At 63.9% G+C, this 22,102-nt stretch overlaps 2 protein-coding genes across 2 annotated transcripts in view; both read right to left on the bottom strand.

Moving 5' to 3' along the window:
- Nucleotides 1-4,641: 4,641 nt before the first annotated feature.
- TEDC2 (tubulin epsilon and delta complex 2) lies at nucleotides 4,642-8,547 on the bottom strand. Its single transcript, XM_007939670.1, has 10 exons — nucleotides 8,522-8,547; nucleotides 8,334-8,432; nucleotides 8,060-8,128; nucleotides 7,583-7,975; nucleotides 6,957-7,010; nucleotides 6,321-6,408; nucleotides 6,071-6,182; nucleotides 5,885-5,986; nucleotides 4,939-5,129; nucleotides 4,642-4,779 (listed from the first exon to the last, which is right to left on the bottom strand). The coding sequence occupies exons 1-10, from the start codon at nucleotides 8,545-8,547 to the stop codon at nucleotides 4,642-4,644; spliced, it is 1,272 nt and encodes a 423-aa protein (XP_007937861.1).
- A 3,035-nt stretch (nucleotides 8,548-11,582) lies between these two features.
- Nucleotides 11,583-22,102, bottom strand: part of CCNF (cyclin F) — a 22,293-nt gene continuing 11,773 nt past the window's right edge. The window contains exons 9-19 of the mRNA XM_007939669.1: nucleotides 20,394-20,496; nucleotides 19,598-19,749; nucleotides 18,185-18,349; nucleotides 17,276-17,401; nucleotides 16,792-16,915; nucleotides 16,368-16,548; nucleotides 15,791-15,878; nucleotides 14,637-14,736; nucleotides 14,227-14,354; nucleotides 12,888-13,054; nucleotides 11,583-12,049 (exon numbers count right to left, since the gene is read on the bottom strand). Of these exons, the coding sequence (XP_007937860.1) occupies nucleotides 11,583-12,049; nucleotides 12,888-13,054; nucleotides 14,227-14,354; nucleotides 14,637-14,736; nucleotides 15,791-15,878; nucleotides 16,368-16,548; nucleotides 16,792-16,915; nucleotides 17,276-17,401; nucleotides 18,185-18,349; nucleotides 19,598-19,749; nucleotides 20,394-20,496 (1,801 nt within the window). The remainder of the gene's footprint in view (nucleotides 12,050-12,887; nucleotides 13,055-14,226; nucleotides 14,355-14,636; nucleotides 14,737-15,790; nucleotides 15,879-16,367; nucleotides 16,549-16,791; nucleotides 16,916-17,275; nucleotides 17,402-18,184; nucleotides 18,350-19,597; nucleotides 19,750-20,393; nucleotides 20,497-22,102) is intronic.

Here is a 22,102-nt window from a genome sequence, read left to right as displayed (position 1 = left end):
GGCGGCCGGTGGGGGACCACCCAGCAGGGTCCTGGGCCTCGAGCCAGGCCTTGACTGCTCCTGGGGCCGTGCCACGTGCGGGGCGGGGGTCTGGGCCTCCTCCTCCCTCAGACCCACGGGGCAGCCTCCGAGGGGTGCCCTTGACTGCTCCCAGTCCTCCCCGGGGGGCATTCTCAGGGGCTGGAGCGCTGCCGGTGTCCCCATGCCGGCACCAATCCACAGAAAGTAGCAGGGCTGGAGTGGGTCTGTGTCTGCCTCCAAGCTGGTCCATGTCCTCCTGGGTGGCCGGGGCTCCTGGGCCTGTCTGACCCCGGTTTCCTCACCTGGCAGATACAGGTTATGGAGCATGCTTTGTGGAGCTGGTGGGAGTGTCTGATGAGACAAGCAGGTATCAGACCTAGCCAGGTGCCCATGTGCTCAGGCATGACTGGACCTGGGCTGACCTGAGCTCACCGGAGGGCTGAGACCAGATTCACCGTTTCGGGTCAGGTCAGATTTATCCGAAGGCATCCCTGTCCTTGGGGCTTGGATGGCAGGGCTGGAAGGAAGTGGAGGCTGGGCGACTCTGTGTGTGTGTGTGTGTGTGTGTGTGTGTGTGTGTGTAGCGGGGGAGGAGGGCAGGCCACTAGGTGGTAGCGACCTTGGAGTTAGTTCAGGGCTGCAGTGAGCCATGGAGAACCCCCATGGAGGTGGAGGCAGTAGGGTCTTTGATCTATGGGGGTCTTATCACCAGCACTCGGTGTCATAAGCTCACCTGGCTCCTCACCCCAGCAGCTTGGGGCAGGGACACTGAGGCACAAGCCTAGCTGGGCAGCTGGAGATGACGCAGCCGTGGCAGGCAGGGATTAAGGTGCCTGGTGCCCCCAGCCAAGGGGGCAGAGATGGCTCTGGGCAGAGAGAACCCCCTTCCTCCTAACCTTTAGGTGCTCAATGGAAGGGGCCGAGCATCCCAAACAAGGCTGGGGAGGTCCTCACACAGAGGGGTGGGGGACAGGTCCCACGGGCCAGCCTGCGGTCCTGGCTGCAGTGATGGGAGGCTGACCCAAAGCCTGGTCCTGTAGCGGTGGTACACGAGGGACTCCTGACGTGTGTCTGCGTGTAGGCAGAGCTGCTGCCTTGGCGTGGGGAGAGGAGGGCAGGAAGGCAGAGCCCTGTACTGCCGAGAGTGGAGGCCCTCCCAGGGGACTCGGGGGAGGACAGGGGTGGGCGCTGGATTTGGCTCCTAGGGCTTAGGCCTCCCTGGACGGGCCACTCGTCAGCCTGACAGCCACAGGCATGAGGGTGGCAGGCAGAGGGACTGACGGCATGATGGAACGCTGCAGAGCCAGCCCAGAGGACAGAGGAGCCGGCCTAGCCCTTCACATCGGGCCGTGGCAGGAAGACTGGCCTCCCTCCATGCCCCTCCGTGCCGTCACAGGGCTCTGTCCTTCAACTTCCCAGCGAAGAGAAACCCCTCTTAGCAGCCGTGTGAGGTGAACGTCAGCAGGACCCACACTCTGCTGTGGACCAGTGGCCTTCAGAACCAGCACCCTGGCGGCCCTCTCCGAGGCCCCTCTGGCCTGGCCCCCGACTTGGCTGGAAGAATCCCTGGGGGAGGGGGAGGCAGCCATAGTTTGGGGGCCTTTAGAAGTGGGGAGGTGACCAGCTGGCTACAGTGGAAAGAGCAGGCTGGGCTGAATCCTGCCTCTGGGGAGACCAGGCTGTCTCTAGCCCTCCGGGTTCTGCCAGGCTGGGGGGAGGGAGAGAGGGGGAGCCCGTGCGGATGGGGCCGGCTTTGTCTCTAGCCAGCTGAGCAGCACTGGGGGCTGAGGTTTGCAAACAGCTGATGGTCTTTGGGCAGGGGAAGCAGGTGCCTGGGCCCTGCCATGATGCCCATGTTAATAAGCGTAGGGGGCAGGCTCAACGGGTGAGCTGCTACCCAGCCACTCCCTCACTCTCTCCATGGGTGACGGGCCAACGCAGAGACCCAGCTACGGGGGTACTTGCCCCAAGGCACGCAAGTCCAAGGGGGTGCCAGCGGAGATGGGCTGGTGAGTCACAGAACCCCCCATGCACACACACCTTCACGAGGAGTGGGTTGCAAGCTTATAGACTGACCCCGGTCTTTCCGTACCTTTGCTATGCCTCTGGGCCAGAGTGGGCTTCCCCACAGCCTCTCTGCACAAGGGCCACCTGTCCCAGACCCTGAGAGGGGCTCTCACACCTCCCCCACCCCCAAGCCCAGCCCCTTCCCTGCACCTCCAGACACAAAGAGGTTCTGCTTCCCCTCCCCCCACCTGCAATGCCTTAGGCCCCTGCAGATGCCCACCCACTCAGAGTGACAGCCCCGGCTCTGGGGCAGTTGTGGGCCTGGGGCCTCGGAGGGGAGGGGCTACAGGGGGCCTGACCGACTCCGGCCTCAAGGAGCTGGGCCTGTCCCTGATCGGAACGCCGCTCTGCCCAGCCGAGGTCCACTGTGCCCCAGCAGCTGGCCAGTCACCATTTCCTCCTGTTGCACGAGATTTTATTGGGTGCTTGTTATTCTCCCGGGCCTGGCAGCTGCAACTCGCCCAGGGGCTGCGGCGGGCTGAGTCCTCCTGCCGACCCCCTGCACTGGTGTGGGCTCCCCGCGGAAAACAGGGAGCAGTGGACCACAGGGGCAGAGGGGTGGCCAGGGCCACTGGAGGGCTAGGAAAGGCTTGCGGAGGGAGCTGCCGCAGCCCACGCCCACCCAGAAGCCCCAGGTCAGGAGGCGCCGCCGAGTGGCCGTGACCTTGGCGGGGAGGGATCGCCGGCTGGTTGTGGCTGCCCGGTAGGGGCTCAGCGCGTGCCCGGCTCCCGCCACCCCCCGCGCGCCGCCCCCCGCCGGGCGCGCCAGCATTGGAAGGCGGCGGCCAGGAGTCCGAGGCCCGCGGCCAGCGCAGCCAGCGACGCGCCCTGGGCCAGGTCCAGGCGGGGCCCGCGCAGCGAGAAGGTGATGGCCGTGGCGGCGCCGCCGGCCAGCAGGGCCACAGCGCCGAATGGTAGGACGCAGCGCGGCCACGAGACCCCCGCGCCGCCGGTGGCCAAGAGCAGCGCGCGCAGGGCCCCGGGGAATGCGGGGGGCGCCAGGTCCGGCGGAGCTGCCGCGCCGGGCGGGGGATCCGGCGCGCTCATGCCGCCGATGCGGGGGCTGCGCTCGGGGGCGGACGGGGGGGCGCGCGCGTCGGCGCAGCCCCCGCTCCTCCCCCCAGCCGCCACGTCAGAGCGGATTGGCCGCGGACGCGGTGACGCCACTGGGACGGGGAATTGGGGTGGGCGGGCCCTAATCCGGAGGGGGTCTCCCTTCTGCTCTGCAGTGTTGGGGCCTCCTCTGATCTCACCGCCCCCTCCCTGCCCAAGAAGGTGCAGGGGTGTCCACGAGGCAGCAGCAGCACCCGACCGTACCCAGCCTGGCTGGCCCAGAGAGAGGTGGGCAGTGAGTAACCCAGTTAGGCACCCATCTGGGCCCGGCAGGAGCAGAGATGGGCAGCACCTACCCCAGTGGGGCAGGGAGACGGAAGGTCCAGAACGTGTGTTAGTGAGAACCCAACGTGGGTACTGCCTCAGGGGGCAGACACAGGGTCACCGCAGCAGGGTGCTGGCATCAGCCCGGGAACTGGGCCCCACTGCCCCGCGGCCATTTCTCCACTTCCTACTTTGGCTTGTCACCTGGTCCCTAGCAACCCTCAAGCCCATCTATGTCCCTGTCGTTCCAGCTGGACTGTGGGTCCTTTCCCAGTGGGGTCTCCTGGCTGCCAACCGCCTCTTCCTCTACACTTGGTGCTGTTCCCCGTGGAAGTGTCCTTGTAGTTACAGCCCAGGGTTTGCAACCCAAAGCCAGTGTCCCCAGTTTGAGTAGTGCCGGGCACGTAGCTGGCCGGTGAAGGCCTTTCAGGGGGTGCTGGTTGCACCTCCAAGTGCTCGGCACGACCCAGCTGCCTTAGAGGCATGGCTACACCACTGCAGGTGACAACTGTCAGCCCCTGGCCTGACAGTGGGGACAACCCCGGGGACCTGAGGCTGGGTCCTTAAAGGGAAAAAGGACCCAAAGTCCCTGTGTCTGTGACCGTGCAGGCCGTGGCGCTGACCCTCCATAGGCAGCGCTGTCCTCAGCAGGCGTGGGGGGTAGGAGAGCCCCCCAGGGTGACAGTGGGGTGCATCAGACAGCTTGTGCAGCCCCCCACCCCGGGCCTTTCCGCTCTCTCAGTACCCACAGGATGTGTGATTCTTGAGCGAAAGACCAACACAGCAGCAAAGGGAATTCTCAGGTCCCACAGACAGCATCTGTTTTCTAAAGGGGTTTAATGTCACATGGTGGCTTCATGTCCACAAAGAGGGGGCCAAGAGGCTCTGCCTGGCTTCCTGCCCTACCATCCAGGCAGGCAGAATGGGGCTTGAACCTGTGGGTTTTGAGGTGCTACGAAGGCTCTAGGCTCCCCCAAAAGATCTGGATGTAGGATATCGTGGCTGTGCCGTCTTGGAGCCCTGAGCCGCCGGGACCGGTGAAAACCCAGATCCCACCCGTGATCCCTGTAACTCGCCTGGGCAGACAGACTCCGGCAAGAGCCAGCTGGTGGAGCCCAGGTCCTGAGGGCAGGGGTCTGTCTGCAGCCTGGGGCTCGGGGCAGCCAGGGGGCGGGCTCAGTCTGCAGGCTCATCCTGCAGGACGATGGGGAAGTGCTCACCGCCCTCACACAGCAGGCTGTACACGGCGCGGCACAGGGGCAGACAGGTGGGCCCCTGGGCATTCACCACGGGGAGGAGCTCGGTCATCAGGACCTGTGGTGGGGGGCAGGGCCAGGGGCTCAGGAGGCGGGGTAACCTTTGGCGTGCCCCCATGTCCAGCAGGGGCCGTGCACTGGCTGGCTACTTCCTGAACACAGACCCCTCATGTGCAGCCCAGCCAGGGGCTCCCCGCCCCCCCAGCTCCTGAAGTACCTTCTCCAGGTGCAGCTGCTCGTCCAGCATGGCCACTCGCAGCCTGAGGGCTACCAGGGTCTGCAGCTCCCGGGAGCTGGGGTAGAGTAGCAGCGGGGGGCTGCGGCCGGCATCTGGGGCTCCTCTGCAGGGGGCCGAGGTTCTCGGGGGCAGCCCCAAGGGCCACAGCTGCAGCTGCTGTTCTGCTGCCACTGAGGACAGGGGACACGGCCTCCTGGGGGAGCCTCCACGCCCAAAGCCCAGCTTCCCTCAGGGCCTAGTCCTGCTCCCGTCACCCGCACCCCGCGCATACACGTGAGCTCTGCCTGCGGGTGTGTGTGTGGGGAGGGGCCCGGGGCCAGGGAGGCCTGCCACAGCTATGATTTTGGAGACTGACTTTTCTTAAAAGATGATATATATCCCCTGTTAAAAGTTCCAGCAATGAAAAAACAGATCAAAAACCCTCTAACGTCCAGAAAAGACAGCCTGGATAGTGCAGCAGGCAAAGCATTTGACTGGTAGCCGAGGGTCGGTGTTTGAACCACTAAGATCACAGCCATGGGGACCCCGTGGGGCGGTTCCACTCTTCTCTGGGGGCGCTGTGAGTCAGAACGGACTCCCCGTGGCTTTGGTTTGGAATGCCCAGAATCGACACCTCTCCTGGTAACTGCTGAGGAAACTCCCATCACCTGAGGACCTCACAGGCTACTTCTTAAGAGGGTAAGCACTACTCCTCGAGTTGGCTCTGCCATCAGGGTGGAGGGAGGCGAGGCCTGCCACCGTGCCCGCACTCACTTCCATCTATGGGCCCAGGGGTGATGGGTGGCCTCCGGGAAGGCCCGGCCACCTCTGGGCTGATCTTTCCTGACGGCAGGTGAGAACCCGCTCAAGTCCCAGCACTGCCCTGAGGCCCAAGGACCGGACAGTGCAGGCTCTGGCCAGCTGGTGGGGGGGGGGCGGGCCTCACCTTCGCGCAGCTCCTGCAGGCGGTGCAGACAGCGCCCCACCATGGCCTGCAGCCCCTCCAGAGTGAGCAGACTGCGGTACGCCTGCACCGGGTCAGCGGGTGCTACATGAGAGAAGGGAGGGTGGGGTCCAGCTCAGGCCGCCCTGTGCCCCTTCTCAGCCCACCGAGCCCCACGGGGCCGCTAACCTGCCTCCAGCTCGTTCCTCATGCGCAGCCGCAGCAGTGAGCAGGCCTGCCGCAGGCGCCCCAGCTCCGTCCGCCCCGCGGCCGTGCCGAGCCGCCCCCTGGGCTGGCCTGACTAGGGAGCCTGTCAGGGAAACTCTCCTGCAGCCAGGCCCCGCTCCGCCCCCAGGCCAGTGGCCTTCCTGGGCAGCTCCTCTGAGCCGCCAGGGTGGAAGCCAGGGGCCACCAGACCCCACGGGGCTGCCAAGGATACTGCTGCCTGCATCTTCTGCAGGAATCGGGCTCTGGCCGCGGTGCTGGCAGGGTCACTGGTCTGTGTGGAGTTGATCTGGGCCCACAGGCTGGGACACACGGGTCCCCGAGAACCAAGACAGGGAAGCTGTTACTCCAGCCCAGTGGGCAAGGGCCCCAGCTGGGGTGTCTGGAGGCCTCAGGGAAAAAGGGGACGCTACCAGGAGACAGGGACAAGGCTGACCCACTCTGGGGGCCACTCAAGGGCAAACGGGAGGGGCTGGGCTTCTCTGAAGAGAAGGAGGTCGTAGGCAGTAGTCCTGTGACACCCTCCATGCCCGGCACAGCGCCAACATGAGAAGGGGCCCCCTGATTCAGTCTCCACGACACCCCGACACAGCTGCTAGGATGCTGTCCCCACCACCAGGGAGAGTGGGACGTGGGACCACGTGTCCTCCTTAAGGTCTCATACTGTAAGTAGTTGAGTTGGGGGCCCTCAGAGCCTGCTGAGGCCAGGTGACCAAGGGGGCCCAGCTGGTCGCTCTCCCCACCCAGCCCAGAAAAGAGGAACCTCCTAGAAGTGTCCCCATCATCCCCGACCCCACTGCCCTTCCTCAACGCCCCCGTCCGCCCACCGAGTCACCAGACTCCGCCTCACCGGGAGTTCTGAGAAGCCACCTTCCGGAAGGCCAGGGGCAGCCGCAGCAGGGTCCTGTCGGGGAACTGAAGCTGAGTGGCCTGGGGGTCTGCAGGCCTTGGTCCCTGCTCAGAGTCCCATCAGCAGTGGGGCCCCAATCCCCACTCGAAGCCCTGTCAGTGATGGGGGCCCCCTGGGGGTCTGCAGGTCTCGTGCCCTGCTCAGAGTCCCATCAGTTACGAGGCCCCAGTCACCACTGAGAGCCCCGTCAGTGATGGGGGCCCCCTGGGGGTCTGCAGGTCCCATTCCCTGCTCAGAGCCCCATGAGTTACGAGGCCCCAATCCCTGCGCAGGGTTTTGTCGGTGATTAAGCCACCCCCCTTCTCTCCCTGAGATATGTTCCCATGAGCAGGGCTCCCAGAGTGGCCGTGGGACTGGCTTAGCCCAGGTCTGCTGGGCAGAAGAGCCTGCCCTCCTGAGGCCATCAGGAACTTGGGGACCAGGTCCCAGAGAACCAGCTCCCTGCTCCAGGGTGTGAGGCTCAAGGGGTGGCACCCTGCACCCCCATCACCCCCAGGCCCGGCCCCCTGGTCAGCAGACGTGCTGTGGAGACGGCAGACCCTGCTGCGCAGGCTGCAGACACCTACCCCTTGTCCCGGAGCGTGAAGGTTTCGGGGGTCCCAGGAGCTGCTGAGGGGGTCGCCTGTTGGCCCCCAAGGCTGGGCCTGGTGACTCGGGCTCCTCTCTGCAGAGGGGTCCTGCCCCCGGCGGACAGCAGCCTGCACTCTGGGGGGCCCTTGGGCTGGGGTAGGCCCCTGGGGGGTCTGGTCTCTGATGCACGGCTGCCAGCCCGACCTGGGGCCCGGGGTGGGGCCGAGGTGGCGGGGGCAGCAGCGGTGGCCGCGGGCCTGGGTTTCCGGCCGGGGGCCTTGTCTCCCCGTCCAGCCCCAGGGGTGCCTTTCCGCACCCGCACCGCCTTCTCCAGAGCCTGGGTCAGGAGCTCCAGCTCCTTGAGCTCCTGGGGGCTGGGCGTGCACGCATCGTGCCGGGGACCCTCCTCACTTCCCGCCACCTGAGCCAGGGGCACGCCAGGCCTGGAGAAGGCGGGGGGCCGAGGCGTACCTGGGGGCGGGGTCTCTTCCTTTGATTCCGGCCCCGGGGTTGGCTCTGCTGCTGGGGACCCAGCTGGTTCCCTGCGGAGACACAGGGGACCGTGGCGCGGCCAGAAGGCAGGGGGCCTAAGCCGACCAGACCCCAGGGGCGCCCCCTGCCTCGGACCCTGATGAGCAATGAGGGGGCTGACAGCGGGAACGCGGAAGTGGGACAACTCGGCGCAGGGGCCCGCGGGGGACTCCGCGGAACCGAGGGGGCACAGCCTGGCATCCCAGGTCTGCCTACCAAGGTCTCAGCAGCCGCCGGCAGACGCGCAGGCTCCGGTCCAGCTGCCGCTGTCGCTCGGCGCAGGCGTCCAGCGCGCCCTGCAACTCGGCCACCAGTCTGGGACGGACGCACCTGCGGCTCAGCACCGCGGCCCGGACCCCAGACCCGCGCCCGCCCGCACACCCTTCCCAGTGCGAGGGGCTCACCGGCGCGAGCAGTCGGCTGGCAGCATGGAGGAGACAACCGCGGCGACACTTCCCAGCTGTTTGCCGCCACAGTTAAGTCCTGCCCCTTCCGGGAGAGAAGGCTACCCCTTTCCGGCCTGGATAGCCAATCATGAAACGAGGCCTCAGAACCCGCCCCTCCGACGCGAAGGCCCACCCTCTCTCTTCACGCTCAACCAACCCTGACAGTGGCCTCGCCCTAAGCCCCGCCCCGTCCCGTATTCCCGTCCCCAGTGGGCGGCTGTAGAGCCGGCTCGCAGCAGGGTGGAGGGGACCTCGGTGACGCGCAGCCTTGAAATTGGGGTAACTGAGCGGAGGGGGAGCGCCAGCTCCGAGCGCCTCTTGCAGAGCACTTTTCCTCATTTAACGATTGGCTTCATGTCTGCCTCCGAACAGGGCTTTCCAGCACAGGATGAGACCTATGGCCGACTGGTGGTCGGAACAAAGCCGCGAAGGAAGTGTTCACTTCTGGGACATCTTCCGTTAGGATCATGGAAGCCACCTGGACAGGGCGTGGCTCAGGGAGCCAACTGTTGTCCATGGACCACAAGGCTGGGCGAGAAGGGCTGAGGCGGGGTGCTTGGACCATCCCAGTAGAGGAGTAGGAATGGGAGGCTGGCCCCGGAGGACGACCAGACGTGGGGTTAAAGCATCGTGGTATCAGTCCCAGAGGTGGCCCCCTGTCTTCAGTAACCCAGGGGGCAGCAGGCCCCAGTGATATCAGTTACAAGATTCAAACACAGTAGGGGATGAGGAATGTCGTGCAGTAGCTAGAGCAGGGACACACATGGGGGCATTGTTTAAAGAGCGATTCCAAGCCATTGCCTCGAGTTGATCACGACCCACAGTGCCCCTAGAGGACAGAGTGGAAGTGCCCACAGGGTCTCCCAGGCTGTCAATCTTCATAGAAGCAAAGCCCAAACCACAGCCACTGCATGGAGTGGATTCCGACCCACAGCGCCCCTAGAGGACAGAGTGGAATTGCCCACAGGGTATCCAAGGCTGTCAGTCTTCAAGGAAGCAAAGCCCAAACCACACCCACTGCCTGGAGTCCATTCTGACTCACAGCGCCCCTAGAGGACAGAGTGGAACTGCCCACAGGGTCTCCCAGGCTGTCAATCACATGGAAGAAAAGCCCAAACCACACCCACTGCCTGGAGTCCCTTCTGACCCACAGCTCCCCCTAGAGGACAGAGTGGAACTGCCCACAGGGTCTCCAAGGGTATAAACCTTCACTTAAGCCCACTGCCTCATCAGTCTCCTATGAGGCAACTGATGGGTACCAACCACCAACTCTTTGTTAGCAGCAGAGCACTTTAACCACAGTGCCCTGATGAATCCATTTCATACTAAGAAGGCAAAGCAGCTGCAAACAGAGGTCGGCAGTTCAAACCTGAGGTGCTTCACCAAAGGGCCCAGCAATGAGAGACTGCAGCCAAGAAAACTGATGGGGCAGGCCTGCTCTGACCCAGGGTCTGCGCTGAAATGTACTCGCACAGGCCTAAGGGGTGGACCGGACCAGGGCCTCCAGGGAGGGTCCAAGGGCAGGGCCCTCCGCTGCACTGACTTATTTTCATGCCCCAGGGGCAGCTGATAGATATGCAATCGTCAGTGGGGAGGGGGAGTCAGTACTCGGGAGGCCTCACTGTCATGGGCTGTGATGTCCCCACAGCTATTTCCTCCCCAAGGGGCAGGCCAGAAGGCAGAGAGCTGGGTCCATGGCAAGCTGGGGATTTGATAGCGGTACGTCTGACAGTCACTCGATTGACACCACTCTCACCATTTAATCCTCACAGTGCCCCTGTGAGGGAGGTATCGTCACCCCATCTTACAGATGAGGAAAGTAAGGCTCAAAAGGTTAACAGTGCACTGGCAGGCGCAGTCCCAGGGCAGCTCTGTGGTTCCTCACCCCAAGCCCAACCCCCCCAGGCTGGCGGAGTACTTGTGGCCAGGAGACAGCAGCCAAGGGCATCCGAGACAGGAGAGGGTGACAGGGCCGCGACTGTCAGGCCACACCTCCACATCCCTGCACATTTGGTTCAAGAGCAACTGTGGGACACCCCGGCCCAGTGAGTCTTTCTTGCATTGTAACAGCAAGTGTGCTGGCACCAGTGAACCTGGGAGGCACCTCCCGGCTGGCCAGCCCCTGGGGTTTCCCAGGCCACTGCCGGTCTCTCCTGTGACATCAAAGGCAGGTACCTGGCTTTCTTCCATGGGGATCAGGAGCCGATACAGTGAGGGGTCACCCCAGGACACAGGAGGGGCGAGGACTTGCACCGTGCAGCACCATGGCTCTGTTCCGCATTGTGGTTCCCTCAGATGTTATTAATGACTTAAACCATGGCTTTCTGCAAGGAGGGTTCTGCATTAACAGTGTCCAGCAGCCGGAGGGGCCGCGTCCAGCGTCCCCATCTCGGGGCCAGGCCTGACGAACACGGGTGCGCTCTTGTTTTAATACCCTCGACTCTTAGTCCTTCTTTCATTTTGAGAAGAACGGTGAGCGGAAATAACAGCAAAGGCGACTGGGAAATTCAGTGCAGCGCTCCCGTGGAGGCTGTGGGGATGCAGGGGGCAGGGAGTTCTGAGACGGGACCGGATTCCCAAGGCAGAGAGGCTGGAGCGGGAGCCTGTGGCCTGCCACAAAGCAGTCACAGCCACGTCTGTGCTGACACTTGGGGACAAAGCCCCCCACCACGGGACCCAGTTTCAGGTGAGGAGCAGTCTGCCGCACAGGCTGCCTGGCCCACAGTGGCGGGGGTTCAGTGGGGGCTGGGAAGACCAGGAGGTGGGCCCCAGCTGCTGGAGAAGCGGCACGGGGAGGGCACGGGCTCACGCAGGGCTTGGGGGCGGGTGTCACGGGAGAAAGAACCTGAGTGTTTGCTACCAAAGTGGCCCAGAACCCCGGAAGAGGAACTTGGCGCCCACGCTACAGCTGCTGTCTCACGGCCATGCTGGGGCTAGATGGCATCCCTGTCAGGGTCCCCTCCGCGCCCCAGCGAAGGGGCCCCCCTGTAAACATTCACTGAGCACCCCGCGCGCCCACTCACAGAGTGGGGAGGCCCGCGGTCCCGCTCCCCCCACCATGCTCCGCTGTGTGTTTGCGCTTGGCCAGCTGGCGGGGCCCACCACTCTCCGGGGGTTCTGGGGAGCAGCACTGTAAACATGACTTCCTGCCGTGGCAGCGGCAGGGGTGTGGGTGTGCGCCGCTGCCCGGGGACGGCGCTGAGGTAGGTCGTGGGGGGCCGCCGTCCCCGCAGCTGGTCGGGCTCTGGCTGCTGCTGACAGAGGAGTACCCTGACGTTGAGGTGTCCCTGCCGGGCCCCGGCCTGCCGCAGGGAGGTGACTCTGGCCCCGGGCTCTCCGGGGTCTGGGGTCTTGGCATTGTGGCGAGTGGGCGCTGGAGGGCTCCTTCCTCCGAGCAGGCCTCCTCGTCACTCGATTCCTGGCAGCAGTGTTGCTCTGGGTTCAGGCAGACCACGGTGACGTCGAGGACACCGCTGGGAGCCGTTACTGTGGGAGACATTGGGGAGAGGTCATGCCATCAGCAGTGCGAGAGTTGAAAGCACCCTGTTGGGGTCGGGCACCCTTGACGCGGCCCACCTTCCCGCTCCCTCTGGGTACGGAAAAGCTGCCTTCATGACTTTGAGGACAGGGCAGAGTGACAACATGATGGCCTCTCATTTGAGCTGCCCCAAGTGGCCAGACAGGAACTGGAAACGGAGCAGCCAGTCCAGCTGGGCCCCCCAATGTGTGTCGTGTGAGGATGAGGCCCAGGAAGCTGGGGAACGGTCGGTGCCAGCCCCGGAGGCAGCTGGGCCCGGGGGCGGGGCAGCACTCAGGCGAACCACTGGGTGCACCCTGGCCAACTCCAGCTCTGCTTCCAATCGATCTAGAAAGTTCTCAGAGCAACTCCAGCCAGGTGTCCTTTGCTCCCTGCCCTGGGGAGGTTTCCCACCGTCTCCCAACACGCCCAGCTGGAACGGACATGGGCTGGGCTTCCTGGTCATAGTCAACCTGTGTCTGGACCTGTTCTCCTGCAGGCAAAGGCCTGGCACGGCCCCCCACCCCCCTCCTCCTCCCTCTCCAGAGCCCCTGGTCTGTTCCCCTCACCCCTGCCCCAGGCATGGGGCTCAAGGTGACCCCGTGGGTGTCAGAGTGGAACAAGGCTCTGCAGGGTTTTCTGCAGCTGCTTGTTTGCAAGGAGACGGCCAGGCCTTACTTCCCAGGTGCGTCTGGATGGTCTCAAACCTGCACCTGTTTGGGCAGCAGCTGAGCACTTAGCCGTCGGCACCACTGGGACCCCAGGGGGGTCACAGCGACCCGGGGGGGGGTGCCGGCCACCACGTACCGTCACCCTCCTTCTCGCCCTCGCTTTCCTGGTCCCCCTCGTAGCCGGAACAGTAGTCCAGACTCCAGTCCAGGAAGCTGCCCAAGAGCGTGTCCTCCTGGCTGGAGAGCTCGGCTGTGGGAGTAGTCACAAAGCTGCCTCGGTCATGCAGGCTGTTCTCCCGCTTCCTGGGTGCGGGCAGGGAAAGGCAGGTGAGCACTGTGGGGGCGGTCCCCACCTCCCACCGGCCCAGGCACTCAGCTGCAGGGGCCTCGAGGACACGGACCTGGGGGAGGACGGATCAAACAACCCACCACAGTGCTAGGTACAACTGCCCTCAGGGTCTCCCAGGCTGTCAATCTTCCCAGAAGCAAAGCCCAAACCACACCCAGTGCCTGGAGTCCATTCCGACCCACAGCGCCCCCAGAGGACAGAGGGGAGCACACTGCCAGATCTGTTTCCTGGTGAGTGTCTGGTGGGTCAAAAGGCTGACCTTCCAGCAGCTGAACACTTTAACCAATGTGCCACCAGGGCTCCTTGGAGGAACCACAGTACAAGCCAAACCAGGGCCTGTGTCAGGGTTCGCCTCCTGCCTGCCGCCCGCAGCTGCAGAGGGACCTGGGCCAACCATGTGGCTCGTCTGGAAATGGTGGGACAACAGGCTGACTGAGCCTTATCTATCACGGGATGTGTGATGTGTTGGGCACAGGCCCTGTCGCCTGGCGGGGCTACTACTCCATTGGGGCTGCTGCCCAGGGCCGGCCTCCCAGCCCTACTCTCTGGGCACTGACGGAGCAGCCCCCTGAGACCCTGGTGACTGGCGGTTCACAGCCACACTCAGGGCTGGCAGCACAGAGGCCCTGGGTCACTGGGGCTTGGAAGGAACCACAGTTCCTGGGAGGAGGAGTGGGGGCCAAGACAGGAGAGGGAGTTATCTGAGGAGGTGAGTAAGTACCACAGGACTAACATGGGGAGACGGGCGACGGAGGACCGAGCGGAGGAAGCAGGAAAGCACGGAGGGTGTCAGTGCTGGGGCTGGGAGTGTCACTGACAGCATGGGGCAGGGCGGCCCACGGTGGCACCCAGGGGGCAGGTTAAACAAGAGACTCGAGACCTCGAAGGAGAAGGGGCTTCAAGGCTGGAGGCTGGAACCAGGCGGAGGCCGGGTGCCAGCTTTGGGTCCCATCCCACCTACTGTGGGACCCAAACCCACTGCCTCACCCCCCAGCCTAGCGGCCTCCCCAACAAGATGGTGCGGCTGCCCTGAGGCCATGCAGGGGCTCTGGGGGGCCTCAGTGTCACCCGGCCTGCGGGAGCCTGCGTCCTGTGGCCCCCAAGGGGAATGCGGGGGCACACTCACCGTTTGGTCCTCCTCCCGGACGGGGAGGTGAGGAAGGCGTGGACTTCCCCCTCACTGAAGAGCACCGCGGGCTCGGGGTCCTCCTGTTGCACGCCCAGCAGCGCGCAGAGCTGGCTGTAGCCAATCACCTGAGAGGACGGGGTCAGGGTGTGTGTGGGGAGAGGGGACGCGAGCCCGTGAGCCCCTCCAGGCCGGCCCGCGCACCCCGACCTGGCCCGCGCACCCCAACCCAGCCCACACACCCTGCTCCGACCTGCGCACCCTGACCTGAACACCCCGACCCAGCCCACGCACCCCGATCCAGTCCACACACCCCGCCCCGGCCCGTGCACCCCAACCTGCGCACCCTAACCTGGCCCGTGCACCCCGATCCAGCCCATGGTACCCCGCTCCCTGTCCCTGGCCCGCACCTCCTCCTGACTGATCCCCTCGTAGCGCTTATCCTCAAATCGTTGCTTCACGGCCGTCAGAGACACCTGCCTGTAGTCTTTGGGGGCATCATCGTGGAAGCTAGGAATAAGGGAGACAGTGAGGGGCAGCCACACAGGGGGCTCAGGCAGGCGGCATCGACAGCCCCGCTGAGCTTGCTGCCAAGGGGGCGTGGGAAACAAAGGGTTAAACACGGAGTCACCATGTGATCCAGCAATTCCGTTCTTGGGCAGAAGCCCAAGAGAAGTGAAACTGACGTCTACACAGATCTGCACGCGGACGGTCACGGCAGCGGTCTACACAGATCCCTGCACGCGGACGGTCACGGCAGCGGTCTATACAGATCCCTGCACGCGGACGGTCACGGCAGCGGTCTACACAGATCTGCACGTGGACGGTCACGGCAGCGGTCTACACAGATCTGCACGTGGACGGTCACGGCAGCGGTCTACACAGATCCCTGCACGCGGACGATCACGGCAGCGGTCTACACAGATCCCTGCACGCGGACGGTCAAGGGAGCGGTCTACACAGATCTGCACGCGGACGGTCAAGGGAGCGGTCTACACAGATCTGCATGCGGACGGTCACGGCAGCGGTCTACACAGATCCCTGCACGCGGACGGTCACGGCAGCGGTCTACACAGATCTCTGCACGAGGACGGTCATGGCAGCGGTCTACACAGATCTGCACGCGGATGGTCACGTCAGCGGTCTACACAGATCCCTGCACGTGGACGGTCACGGGAGCGGTCTACACAGATCTGCACGTGGACGGTCACGGCAGCGGTCTACACAGATCCCTGCACGCGGACGATCACGGCAGCGGTCTACACAACAGCCAAATGGATACAACCAGTGTCCTCCAGCTGACAGGCAGACGGACCCATCGGCCTTCAGCTGACGGACGGACACACCAGCACCCTTCAGCTGACAGGCGGACGGACTCACATCCCTCAGCTGACGGGTGGATGGACCCAGTGGCCTTCACACACGTGAAGCAGTCATGGTCGTTGACGTTTACAGACACATCGTCGGCTCATTGAATGCCTCATGCTGCAGGAGCGGTGCGTGCGCTGGCGGACAGCCCTCGTGAGAGCACGACCCGTCAACAGTGCTGCGGGAGGAGACTCACCACTTCTTATGAAGGCTCAACACACAGGGCACGAGGTCGTCGTAGGAGAAGCCGGTGAGGTCCCAGAGCCGAGGGGGCCAGGCCTGTGCTGGGGAGGAGAGCAGGCCAGGGGTGAAGTGGCCGTTCTGAGCACGCCCACCCCAGCGGCTCGGCCGGGTCCTTTGGGACGGGCTGGGCGCTGCGATCCTTGGACTGCTGTTCTGTGAACACCCCCAGGTAACGGATGCACACTCGCTGCCAAAACTGGAACCTACCGGAGCTCGAAGAGCCAGCTGCGTGGAGTTGATAGCGACACACAGTGACCATGTGCCACAGGCCTGGGCGCCATGCGGCCTCAGGGGCCCGTCTTTTTACGGCATCACCAGGCCTTTTTTCCGAGGTGCCTCTGGGTCGCCTCGACCCACCAGCCTCTCAGCCAGCCACTGAGCACGTACTTGTCTGCCCCTGCTGGGGGCTGCCCTCAGCCAGGCCCACCTCCCATCTCAGCCCCAGAGAGAGCTGCCACTGGTCGCTCTCAGGACGGACGCAGCCCCCCATCTTCTCCTCCCCCCCAGGCCCTGGGTCCCCGGCTCCTTACTCTGCCTGTGCGTCAGCCTGGCCAGGAGCAGGGCGGCGGCCGCCAGGTGGGCGGGGGCGTAGGCGGAGAGGCCGGTGTGCAGCAGGGAGAGCTCACACAGCAGGCTGCACAGGTGCTGGGTCCTCCGTGCCACGGGCACCAGCGCCATCAGTACCTCTTTGTAGTCAACCACGGTCGGGATCTGCAGGAGGCGGGAGGTGGGTGCTGGGGGCGTGGTGCAGAGGGCACCCCCCCGTCCCATCCAGCCGCTGAAGCTCGGGGTACACAAGGCACCACGCACCAGCAGGTTTGGCTCCACAGCACCCCGTCCGGCCTGGCTCCCAAGAGCTCAAAGCCACGCAAAGGCTCCTGGCTCCTCCCACCCCCGTGGCCTCTAGCGTGCGCGATGACAGCTGGAGCCCAGCGAGGAGAGAGGCCCACTCACTCGGATTTTCCCCTCCAGGGCAGACACGATCTCGCCCATCATCCTCACGAGGTCTTCGTACTTATACGTGTTGTCGGTGAGCCACACGGCCTCACGGATGGTCAGGATCTCCTTACTGATGAACCTGGGACGTGGGGACGGACGCTCGGCACTCAGCCCGGCCCTCCACAGCCGGCACGTCAGGAAGGGCCCTCTGAGCCCACCCTCCACGCAGTGGCCACGGCTCAGGGGAGGCTAACACGGGAAGCACCCTCTGAGCCCACCCTCCACGCAGTGGCCACGGCGCAGGGCCCAGGGCTACTAGGTGGCTTCTGGGACTGACGGACGGAGGACCCTCTTTAGGGTTCCATGACAACAGGAGGCTCACGATGTCCCTGTCTGCCAGTGACAGACCAGGGGACAGGGAAAGCCGACTGTAGAAGGTCCCGGAAAAGACACGAGAGGAGAACAAGACACGTCCTCCCAGGAGCCCCGACGGCCTCACCGCAACCCCAGCACCGTATCTGTGCGGTCAGTCGGCCTCCGACACCCGCCTGCAACGGCGTCTATCAGACACATGCCGAGGTGGGGTTTCCCCGAGTGGCTGCGGGCACAGAGCCTCTCAGGTTGTCTAAGGAGGCAGGTCACGCCCCAGGCTGGCCACAGGGACCCTGACTGGCTCCCTAGTCTCCCTCGGTGCCAACACTTAAAAACACATTGGTCCAGTGCCCACTGGAAGGACACCTTCCCCGGGAGGGTGACACTTGTGTGGCCAGCCTCAGGGACCCGTGGCTCCCACAATGGGAAGGCGGCGGTGCCGTGATTAGAATTCTAAAGCTAGAAATGGAGACATGAGTGGGCTCCGTGGGTCTTCCCTGGGGTGTGTGGCAGGCCAGCAGGGCAGTGTGGGTGCTGGGTGGCACAGGGCCTACCCTAGAAGGTGGGTGCACCCACGACCGCACATCGGCCGGCTGGTGAGTGCCACCTGAGGGAACGCGAGGCCCCCTCACTTGAGGGTGACAGGGAACCAGGACAAGCCTGGGAACCCTCCATGGGACCTGAGGACCCTCCCCCGTCTCCACGGTGGCCGCAGGGGCCAAGGGCAGTGAAGCGACACCCCTCCTTGCCTGGGTGTGACCACCTTCCAAGTCCCGAGACCGCGTGGAGGAGTGGTCCTCTGGACACAGGTGACCCTTCACCAAGGGCCCTGTACTGTGTGGGGACACTTAGCTCTGGCACTCCCTAAAACTGAAACCGCTGGGCCACCAGGGCTCTTGTCACTTAGCCCCAGCTGTGACTGCAGAGAGCCTGGTGCACAATTCAACCCGTAATATTGTCTAAGCCAGTAACAGAGGCTCACGGTGAGCAGGAGAAAGTTCTGGAACCCGGAACCGGCCAGTGCAAGGAGCCTCACCGGGTGCAGATGACCATGCAGGCGATGCCCAGCAGCTGGAGCTGGTGCCGGGGCACAGGCCGCCGCTGCAGGTAGCGGTCCACGCACTCCACCGTCAGGTGCAGGCACAGGCTCGTGAAGTCCTTCATGGTGGCAACCTCCACCAGCCAGTCGATCAGAATGTACCTGCAGACGGCCAGCCGTGAGGGACGGGGAAGGACTGGACAGACACTGCCCCAGAGACGACGTGCACGTGAGACACAGCCCCACGCCTCAGCCACCCAACCCCACATCCCCTGCCATGGAGTCCATTCTGACCCACAGCGCCCCTAGAGGACAGAGTGGAACTGCCCACAGGGTCTCCAAGGCTGTCAATCTTCACAGAAGCAAAGCCCAAACCACACCCACTGCTGAGTCCGTTCTGACCCACAGCGCCCCTAGAGGACAGAGTGGAATTGCCCACAGGGTCTCCAAGGCTGTCAATCTTCATGGAGGCAAAGTCCAAACCACACCCACTGCCTGGAGTCCATTCCAACCCACAGCGCCCCTAGAGGACAGAGTGGAACTGCCCATGGGGTCTCCTAGGCTATAATCTTCATGGGAGCCGACTGCCTCGTCTTTCTCCTGTGGAGAGGCTGCTGGGTTTGAACTGCCAACCTTTCAGTTAGCAGCCAAGGGCTTAACGACCGCACCACCAGAGCACCTTCACCAATCATCAGGGAAACAACCACGTCAGATACCAGCCCACCCTCACTAGGACAGCTGTGATCAGAAAGAAACAGCAGGTGCTGTGAGGACATGGAGAAATGGTGACCCATATCCCTGTGGGGGTGTGAAATGGTGCAGCTGCCCTGGGGACAGCGTGGCCATTCCTCAAAACATTAAACAGACTCACCACCTGACCCAGCAATCCCACTCCTGGGTATGTGCCCAGGAGACGGGAAAGCAGGGTCCAGCGGACATGTGCCTGCCAGTGTGCCAATGTGCAGGGCAGCCTGCCCACAGAGCCAACCCGCGGTGGCCACCCACACGTCCACCAGCAGAGGAGTGGGTATGGAAGGGAGGTCTGGCCACACAGCAGGGGGGACTCAGGCTCAAGAGAACTGCCGTGCCGACCCAGGCAACAACGTGGGTGAGCCTGAAAGCGGGCCGAGTGATCCGCCGGCCAACGTGGTATGATCCACCCGCAGGAAACAGGCAAACAGAGGAGGCCTGGTGGAGCAACGGTGAAGCGCTCCACTGCTACCCAACAAGGTAGGTGGGCGGAACCCACCGCGCTTTCCAGAGAGAAAGACCTGGCTGGCTGCTCCCGTGCCAGTCAGAGCCAAGAAAACCTACGTGCTAGCTCGACCTGACAGACTGTTCTGTTGACAGAGGTTCTACAGAAGCAACAGTCCCTCGGCCCCACTGGAGGCCGCGCCCCGGAAGCTGTACCTCATTGTATCATTGAGCCCCTTCTGCACGGAGAAGATCCGCTGCTTGCCGGCGGGGCGGGAAGCCTGGAAGAGCTGGCAGACGGCGTCGCTGCAAGCCTTCTGCTCCAGGCCGAGCTGGCTCCCGTGCGCACAGGCTTTGGCCAGGGACAGCTGTAGGGGGAGCAGACCGGCCAGGTGTGACCCGAGGCTGTGGCATCTCAAGGCTTCCCGTCTCGGAACAATCAGCAGACAAGACCCACAGGGCAGCCCGTGCCCGGGGATGCGGCTCAGAAATCAGGAAGGGCCAGGAAGGACAAAGGGCGAGAAGAACCGCAGGCAAGAAGTGGGAAGAGAGCTGTTACATCGCGGGGGCTGCAGTCAGTGACGTGAAACAGCGAGTACAGGCTGCCGAAAGGGAAACCGATTTGCCTACACTATCACGTGCACACACACACACACACACACAGCGGGAACACCAGGGCCTTGGGCACAAACCGTTAAGCACCCGGCCAGGAGCCCCGGGGACAAAGGGTCAGCCCTGGGCTGCTAACTGAAGGGCCCACCCAGAGTCTCCGTGGGAGAGGACCCGCCGACCTCCTCCCGTGTGGATTACAGCCCAGGACGCCCTTCAGGCCAGTGCTAGGCCGTCACACGGGATCGCCCTGAGTCGGCACGGACTCACCGGCCCCAATGGCAGAATCTCCTTGAACCACACCTCTGCCTGCAGAAACTACCGTTAGGTGCCCTCCAGTTCAGTGCCAAACTCACAGGGACACTGCATGGCAGGACGCTGTCCGGTCCTGCCCTGTCCTCACAATCAGTCGCGGCCCCTGCGTCAGTCCCTCCCACTGAGGGCCTCCCCCTTCTCGCTGACCCTCTGTTCCAAGCACGCCGTCCACCTGCAGGGACTGCTGCGTCCTGACAACACGACCGAGGGGTCAGAAGACAACACAGCGCCACCCTCGCTTCTAAGGAGTGTGCTGGCTGCAAAAACTAGCGTTATGTTTCCAGACGCAGCTGGCGATCCACCCAAGTGCCGCATCTCGCCTTGCGACTGGTCGGCCAGGAGGGCGGTTGGCAGCCCTGGACATGTGACCTGTCGCGTCCCTTTCTGGAACCCCTCCTGAGCCCTCTGGATGCCCGATGCCGTCAGTTACGGCGCCTTGACTCCAACTTGTCATGATGCGCATCAGAGCAGAACCGCGCTCCACAGGGGCCAACGGCAGTTTCTGGAAGGAGGTCACCAGGCCTCTTATGGGGCAGATCTGGCTGGACTCAAACCTGTGGCCTCCGGTGAAGAGCGGAGCGTGTGAACTGCTCCGAGCTAGTCAGGGCTGTGCTGAAGCAGGCTGTTGGGTGCCGCTGGGTTGGTTCCGACTGAGGGCAATCCCACGTGTGCAGAGAACTGTCCCAGGCTGTCACCTCGTGGAAGCTGACTGACACGCCTGTCCAATGAGGCACCTCTGGCCAGGTGTGAACACCAGCCTTTGGGCCAGTAGCTGAGTGCTGAACCGTTTGTGCTCCCCCGGGACTCCTTCTGGACGCCCACCAGGGTCTCGCGGTTCTTACCGACCAGCTTCAGCTTCCCCAGTGGAACCCCCGGCCAACTCCTTGTAAGTCTCCCACCGTTTTGGGTGTGGACCTTACAAGGCCCCATGGCACCCAGGGCTGCTTACACTTTGATGCTTCTGAGCTTAGCGGGCCCTCCTACCAGCCCTGGGGGGTGACAAGCCCTAAGCTGACTTCGCCTGGCAGAGGGCTCTCTCCTTGGTCCAGAAGCAATGACGTGTCTCAGCCCCAGGGGGGATCAGGGGTGACAGCGGCCAGGTTCCCAGCCGTGAGGAGCCTCTGTCTGAACCTGCTTTCTGCTGACTTGGGTTTCCCAGGACAGCCTCCGCTACCACCTTCCTATTCTGCTGACTGTACATCTCCTTAAAGTACCTGAGCTTCCCTCTTCTGGCTCATGGAGCCCTGGGGGCGCAGAGGCCGCGTGCCGACTCAAAGGCCGGCAGTGCCAGCCCGCCAGCCGCTCTGCTGGAGGAAGGTGTGGCGTCCGCCGCTGTGAACGTCACAGCCCGGGAGGCCCGTGGGGCAGCCCTCAGTCCTGCAGGCGCCAGGAGCTGCAACGGATCACCTGGGCCTTCTGAGGAGCCACTGGAGGGGCGTGAACTGCCGACCTTTGGGTGAGCAGCTGAGTGCCCGACTGTTGCACAGCCAGGGCGCCTTACAGAGGATGCTGGCAGCCTCTGCAGGAAGAATTGATGCCTCTGTGCCACGGTGTCGGTGAGAAACAGACTATACAGTCGACGGCCAGGAGAGCAAACCAGCGTGTCTTGGCAGCAGCACGGCCAGAACGTCCCTTAGCAGGTGATGGGACTCTGCCCCTCGCGCCCCTTAGCAGGTGATGGGACTCTGCCCCTCGTGCCCCTTAGCAGGTGATGGGACTCTGCCTGTCGCGCCCCTTAGGAGGTGACGGGACTCTGCCCCTCGTGCCCCTTAGCAGGTGATGGGACTCTGCCTCTCG

The sequence above is a fragment of the Orycteropus afer genome, unplaced genomic scaffold (genome assembly GCF_000298275.1).
Source record: "Orycteropus afer afer isolate SDZICR_OR568_19922 unplaced genomic scaffold, OryAfe1.0 scaffold00061, whole genome shotgun sequence".
In the NCBI taxonomy this organism is placed as follows: domain Eukaryota; kingdom Metazoa; phylum Chordata; class Mammalia; order Tubulidentata; family Orycteropodidae; genus Orycteropus; species Orycteropus afer.
The sequence above is the reverse complement of the archived record's forward strand: the minus strand, read 5'-3'. Positions and strand labels throughout refer to the sequence as shown.

Coding starts and splice junctions, on each gene's coding strand:
- TEDC2 (XM_007939670.1), bottom strand. CDS start 8,547: ATGCTGCCAGCCGACTGCTCGCGCCG. Junction 6,409..6,956: donor GTGGCTTCTCAGAACTCCCG/GTGAGGCGGAGT, acceptor CGTGTGTCCCAG/CCTGTGGGCCCAGATCAACT. Junction 4,780..4,938: donor AGCAGCTGCACCTGGAGAAG/GTACTTCAGGAG, acceptor CCCCCACCACAG/GTCCTGATGACCGAGCTCCT.